The following is a 7,437-nucleotide window of genomic DNA, read 5'->3' on the forward strand; positions in this document are numbered from 1 at the left end:
TTTAGCGCTTCATCATCCCTTTTCTTCTCCTCCCATCTTTTCTGCATTGAGGTGACCGCTGCACCGAACAACCCCTCAGGTGTGATGGGGGTGTCCAGAAGGTCCTCCTTCTCCTTAGCAGAAAGTGTGGTGAGGTTCAGCCACCTGGCCCTCTCCTGCAGCACCATGAGTCCCATGGTTCTGCCCAGGGCTTGGATCGCAACCTTGTGGAGTTGCAGGCAGTGATCAGTGATGATGCACACGTCCTCCCACAGTGTTGCGTCTGGTGAGGCGGTCATCTGCTCCTCGAGTTCTGCTTGGTAAGCCATCAGGAAAGATGAGGCGTTTAATGCCCGGACTGAGAGCGCGGCTGCTCGGTAGGATTTTTCCGTGAGGCTGGACTGAAAACGGTCGGCCCTGGAAGGGAGGGCGGGCTCCCCCGCTGACATGGAAGTCTTCGGGTGCAGGTGTGCCGCAACCGCCGGTTCGACTGGGGGAAGCTGGCGGAGGCCGCGTTTTTCCATCTCGTCACAGTCCAGCACTGAACTGCCTGCCACTGGGTGCTTCTCCTTAAAGGGCTTGCTGCGCCAGGAGACGGAAAGTTCTTCCAGCAGCTCCGGTTCCTGACCCGGTTGGTCTGCGCCAGAGGGCGCAGGTTTTTCAACCCGACCTGAAAGCAGGGGTGATGGGTCATAGTCCTCGTCGTTATCCGAGAAAAGTAGCCCCGACTCGGCGTCGGAAAGCTCGCAGTCACCCGTTGCCGGGAAATCCAGCGAGCGGGACTCGAGGCCGAACTTGGAGACCCCCGGTGGCAGCGGGTCCACGGAGTCGAGGATTTCGCCCCAACTCGTACCGGCTTCTGCATCAGCGGTCAGCACAACCATTTGGTCAGCTGGTTCCTGTGCAGATGCTGTAGAAGCCATAAGTGGGTCACTGCTGGACAATGTCGACTGACGGGCCAGGCGGTGACAAAGCACTTTGAGGGAGAACCGGCTACAGTGCGAGCACACCTCAGAGTTAAACGCTGCTTGGGCGTGTTTCAGCCCGAGACACACGACACACGACGGGTGGGTGTCCCAGCTTGAAATTTTGTTACCGCACAAGCAGGTTCGCCCCTTTGGGCTTTTCTCCGCTTTATTAGAGAACCTGTCGGTCTCCATGTTTCAGGGAGATATGGCTGTGAAGCTACGGAGCTGGTGACAGCTAAGCTAACCGGTTGGTCAGAATGTGGGGAGGGGGGAGCGTTGCGGCTTCCCGGTGGTAGCTTGTACAGCGGGAGTATTGCTACTCTTCGAAGGCCAACGTGCAACCTTGCGGCGAGTCGGCTTTTTTTTTTTTTTTTTTTTTTTCTCGGTATTTCTACCGGGAACAGCTACTCACTGCGGTACTGACCAGAATCTCCAAGCCAAGTGCCCGGCGACCGAGCTTGCGCGCGTGTCTGTGGACAGTTCAGCTGGGCTCAGAGAAAAAAGGCAGTACCAGCAGGGAGCTGGTTGGAACTTCTGCTCGTTGCAAGAAGAGGTTTTTAAATAAACTCTCAGTACAGCTTCAGCCCTATTTATAGGGGGAAGGACTCTGCCCTCTTTGACACTGACGAGCGTATCTCCAGCCAATCCTGGCTGGCGTAATGTAATCACGCCAGGGGCATGAGGTCACGCCAGGGGCGTTCCCAATGTGAGACACGAAACGAATGCTATGAAAGAGAACCCCACAGTTTAGGAGGCACTTTGAACCGGCTTGTTGCTGAAAAGTGTTACATAAATAAATTTGACTTGACTTATGTGTTCTTTTTTCTCCTTTTTTTGTTTTGTTGTGTTCTTTTTTCTTTTGTTGTTGACTTCCTTGTGTCCAGTTTCCCTTCCATAAGGCAGTTTCCCTGTGATTAGAATGCAGCAGGAATATATATCTATGACAACATAATTGTTACATTTTTTTGCAGCTCATTTCCCTGAGGCATCATCACTGCTTCGTTTTCTAATGTGGTCTCAGTGGAATCCTGCAAAGGTTCAGTCAGACCCAAATACTTTTTGATGTGTAAATATTAACAGTTTTTTTTTCTTAGGGAAAAGTGATTCATAAAGGGCCATTGGCAAAGCTGTCATTAGACAATGTCGTCCTGAAAACTATCATCCAAGGTAACGTGAACCACAGCTTACCTGACTGCTTTCTGATTTAACCCTTTTATTAGTTCCAATAACTAACTGCTGTCACTGTTCTAAGTTTGAACTACATGCTGTCAATCTACTACTTTGTTGTATCAGCCGTTGTGTCCTTGGGCAAGACACTTCACCCGCCTTGCTTACTGGTGGTGGTCAGAGGGCTCGGTGGCACCGGTGTGATGGCAGCCTCACTTCTGTCAGCCCGCCCCAGGGCAGCTGTGGCTACAATGTAGCTTACCGCCATCAGTGTGTGAATGTGTGGATGAATGGGTGAATGATTGTAGTGTAAAGCGCTTTGGGGTCCTTGGACTAGATAAAGCGCTATATAAGTGCAAGCCATTTACCATGCCATTTACGATTATTTGTGTTTGTTAAAATTTTAATTCTGACTATCAGAAGCATACAGTAGATTAGCTAGTAGCTGTTAGTGTTGTAAATTAAAAAAAAAAGTAAACTTATTCAGTTCAATTTGTTTTAGCGATAATTCACAACAAAAGTAATCCTGGCACTATACAAAGGTAAAAAAAAATAAAAAATTCAAATCATTTATTCAACTCAGCTCCAGATTAAAATCCAATTAGTCATTAATTAATTTTGTATTACAATACAATAAATTCACATACAGTACATTATAAAATGCCAGTTAGTAAAAGTTATCTATCTACAGTAAGCAAGCCAACAAATTGCACAGAATCATCACCTTGTCTCAATCTCCCATCCTGAGCAGCACATTGGCGACAACTCGCTTTTAACAGGAAGAAACTTCCAGCAGAACCAGAACAAGGCTCAGGATTGTTGGCCAGCATACTTTCAGTTGCTTTCAGTTTCAGATTTAGGTTTTGCTTGTGCAGACTGTATCTGATGTTGTCTTTTTTATTAGAAGATGATGCCTCAGTCAGTGGCTCATCACATAACCTCTCCATCAACGTCTTCCTGTTTGGATCCTTGGCCAAGAACTTCAATGACGCTGTCAGTCAAGGGGTATGTTCACTCACTCATCAAAGATTTTTTTTTTTTTGCTTTTCTCTTTAGGTATCATCTACACCAGATCATCTGCCTCTACCTTACCCTATTGCTAGCATTCTCCTCTGTCACACCAACTCCACATATCCTCCTTCACTACATCCATTAATCTTCTTTTTTTTAAATTATAGTATACTCATTATTTCAACTTTTCACATGTTTTAACCATCTCAGTTTTGTCTATGTCTCCAAACTACTCAACCTGTTGTGCCTCTGATGAACTAATTTCAATTAGTTAGCAATTTTACAGCATTTTCAGAAAAGGAATAACTTTATTCATCCCAAAGGGAAATTGCTATGCTACAACTTCACATGTAATCATGAAGAAACAATGAGCAGTATATACAGAATTGTTCAAAATATAATATGCAGAAATAAATAATAGATACGAATTAGACATATACATGACAAAAAATATAAGAAATAAAATATTTTATAAAGTAAAATAAGTTGCATACAGGAGTGAGATGATGCACTAATTAATGATTTTATTTAAAGCAATAAATCCCATGTGCTATGACAGATTAAGAGACAGTCTGCAGTCAGACATTATTTCCAGGGTATCCAGTTCTACACTAACCAGAGAGTCAACCTTTTGGATCAATTTTTTAAGGCCCTGGTGTCTGCCACCTGCATACTGCCCTCTTCATACTGAAAATGACACACACACACACACACACACACACATATATATATATATATATATATATATATATATATATATATATATATACGTGTGCTTTCTCCATATAACCCTGTTTTTAGCAGCTTCCTACCAGGTTTTGAGATCTATATGGCACCTTCAGCAGTTTGTTTGGATGTTATCAATAAACCCCTTCCTTTGGCCTCCTGGGACACGATTTCTTTTAACAAGTTGTGAGTAAAGTAGAAGTAGTAAAGACTTGCTTTGGGAGGTGAGAGTCAGGCATGTAGATAAGATGGCCAGTTCAGCTAAGCTGGAGTTGGGCAATGATGGCATTGATAGTAGAGATGTCAGCCTTCTCAAAAACACTGATGTTAGTGCACTGGTCCTTCCCACCTAACCTAAGGTTTTTTCATATGCATCACTGATGATATGCCTTAACCCCTTACAACGCAGCGGCCCGCCCACGGGCCGTTTTACTGCGTTTTCTATTCAAATCTGTACAGTTTTTGCTACATTTGTTTTTATAAACTTAAATTTCAAAATAGCTGTGTTTTGGCGCCACTTCTGATTGACGTTTCCTCTGACCAACTGGGTTGCTCTCTGCCCCCCCTAGTGCCCCTCTAATTTCCCATGCGTAAAGTCGTGCAAGTCTCCTCCCCTCATTTGCAAGCCTATAGCTCCAGTAAGTCAGCCCCCAGGTGAGTTCTGACACCACAGGCGGGTAGCCAATGAAATTCCGGTCACGTGATTTTTCTAGGAGGGGTGTCGGAACGTTTCATGACTCCCAAATCAGTCTGCGTATAACGGTCTAACAGAGAGGCTGCTTTATGCGTCCTGCGCGTAAATGCGGTGAAGACTGTTTTTTGGACTTTTTTCGACATAAAAGCTGGCGAAATGACCAAAGGAGATAAAATACACAACAGAAGAAGTTCTGGAGCTGGTGAAAGAAGAAACAGCGACTTTTTAGACCGGGATATATCTGATAAAAAGAGCGATGCCTTTCTCGAAGGATAACACGTCCCTGATCAGTAAATACTAACGTTTTTTTTCACAAGTACTCATTGTTTATATGCTGCTTACTGTTTATATGTTATTCATTGTTTATAGACGGCGCTTTGTTTATCTGTGTGTGTGCTAAATGTCCGGATAGTTGTGAGTTAGTTTCATATTCGAACATAGTAACTATATGTATCATGCTAAAGACAGATTTTGTGCGTTTCAAAGTACTTACTAAAGTATTACTTGAAAAAACAAAAGTCTCCGTCTTTTATTTACTACTTTAGCTGTGTCCGTTTTAGCTGTGTATAATGAGGTAGGTGGGTGGAGGTCAGTAGCTTAGCATGTCGGTGTTTGTGTGAGGACAGAAACGTTAGATGGAGCGGGGGACTCGCTGTGGAGACCCCTGAAAACAGAGCAGCCGACAGAAAAAGGAGAGGTGTTTGTGTGAATGTAAATGTGAAATCTAGGATGGATGAAGAAGCTCCTTCTGGTCCACATTTTCCAAGATGTTGTTATCAATAGGGGGCATGAAAGGAGCATTGCTGTTTGGTGGTGGCTAATAGAGGATTTGGGCCTTTTTATATTAATGCCAGTGCCAAGCTGTTTTAATGTCTTTGCAAAGATGGACAGAATACACTGTAGATTCTCTTTTTAGCGGGCTCCAAGGATATTGTGATCTGCATACTTCAGCTCCATGATGGATGTTGTTATGGTTGACCCTTAGCCTTGAAAAGATTGATATTGAAGAGTTGCCCGGTTCTGTATATAATTTGGCTCCATAGGTAGCTTTTTATCTATGAGAAAGAAGTAGGCTGCGATAAAGACTGAGAAAAATGTTGGAGCAAGATGGCCGGACTGTTCACTGAGTCAAAGTGTTTGGTGAGGTCAGTGAAGGCCATATATAATGTTTGGTTATTTTTTTCTGCATATTTCCTGCAATCGTTGAGCAGTAAATATAATGTCTACAGTGCCTCTGCTTGGACAGAAACCACATTGTGACTTAGAAAGAAAGCTCTCTGATAGAGAGATGAGCCTTTGAGCCAGAATTCGAGCTAGAACTTTCCCTGTGGAGGACAGGGAGAAATGTCATGGTAATTATGGGACTTTTCTCTCCTTCCTATTTTTTAAAAACCATGGCATGTATTTGTTTAAGGAGATGAGATCCACCTACCTTTAGGACATTTGCTGGAATGCCATCTGGATCAGCAGCCTTGTTGTTCATCAGAGGATAAAAATGGCATCTTTGTGCCAACAGATGTTTGCTGTCTGGTTGTTAAAACTAATTTACAGATTGAGTTTTTTCTTTTTCCACCCTCTCTGTTTCCCAAGTGCTAACACACCCTGGTTGGGCATTTTATATCTGGCAGGGATTCCATTCTTTGAAGAAAGAAAGCAGATAAATTCCTGGGAAAATTCAGTGAAATACAATTTGTTATTTATTAACAGTAGTGAAGTGAAGTGAGATTTATTTATGTAGCACTTTTCAGCAACAAGGCGATCCAAAGCGCTTTACAACAGAAACAACAACAGAATCAAATACAGCAGGTACACAATCAAACACAGAAAAAAACAACAACACATCAATCATGTATAATCTAAATGAAATATAGGATAAACTAAATAAAATCACGAAACCAGACATATCTAAGCATGAGTTAAGACAGTCAAAATAGTAGCTAAAATAATCTAAATAAAATCATGATAAAGTTAAAGCTGAACTAAACAACTCAATCTGACGATATCTAAAATATGAGCTAAGATAAACTAAACTAAATATACAGGAAGGCTAAATAAGCTAAAACATGACAATGCTAAAACTAATGGTACAGAACTCAATACAGTTTGAGTGTTAATCGCCAAACTCATCAAACAAATTTGACGATATGTCAGGTAACTGCCTAATCCAAATAGCAGAAATCCTGTTATCAAAAATCCAAATATGTAAATATGTATCTTCAATGTCTTCCACAGACTGACTCGATAGACAAACAATATTCCATTTTCTCCAGGAATCCATTGTGTATCGAGCAAAGAATGTCTTCTCCAGGCAAGCTGGCTCTCCTTTGGTCAGCCTTCCTGTCGAGAAAATTTGATCAATTGCGTTGAGAGATCAGCTGACCAGATCCATAGTTTATAAATTTTGGAAAATATGCGAAGAGAGGCTCCAAAAAAGAGAGCAAGGCAGAGAGGCAGAGAGAGGGGGGTTCAGGAGACAGAGAGACAGAGAGAAAAGTATGGTGTACAAATTTAAAACCGTTCCTAATATTTTATCATTCATTCCAAGGAGCCAGACATTTTTTGTAATCTTTTCAAGTATTTTTTGTTTTAGTTCTTCAAGTGTTATGAAGGCCTTTTGAAGCTCTTTTTGCTTTTTGATTGCTTTTTCATTCATTTTCTGTCCAGCTATTTTACATTATCATGACATACAGGTGCTGGTCATAAAATTAGAATATCATGAAAAAGTAGATTGATTTCAGTAATTCCATTTAAAAAGGGAAACTTGTATATTATATTCATACATTACATACAAACTCATATATTTCAAATGTTTATTTCGTTTAATTTTGATGATTACAAATGACAACAAATGAAAATCTCAAATTCATCATATCAGAAAATTAGAATCTTGTG

At 41.9% G+C, this 7,437-nt stretch overlaps 1 protein-coding gene across 7 annotated transcripts in view; it reads left to right on the forward strand.

Annotated features, from left to right (window-relative positions):
• The window catches only part of pot1 (protection of telomeres 1 homolog), a 134,741-nt gene that overhangs the window by 36,934 nt on the left and 90,370 nt on the right, over positions 1 to 7,437 (forward strand). For 6 of the 7 annotated variants that reach the window (XM_037980784.1, XM_017435587.3, XM_037980788.1 and 3 more), the window contains exons 3-4: positions 2,042 to 2,114; positions 3,019 to 3,119. In XM_037980784.1, coding sequence (XP_037836712.1) covers positions 2,042 to 2,114; positions 3,019 to 3,119 — 174 coding nt within the window. The remainder of the gene's footprint in view (positions 1 to 2,041; positions 2,115 to 3,018; positions 3,120 to 7,437) is intronic. The other variant, XM_037980787.1, reaches the window with a different exon arrangement.

The sequence above is a fragment of the Kryptolebias marmoratus genome, linkage group LG17 (assembly GCF_001649575.2).
Source record: "Kryptolebias marmoratus isolate JLee-2015 linkage group LG17, ASM164957v2, whole genome shotgun sequence".
Lineage (NCBI taxonomy): Eukaryota > Metazoa > Chordata > Actinopteri > Cyprinodontiformes > Rivulidae > Kryptolebias > Kryptolebias marmoratus.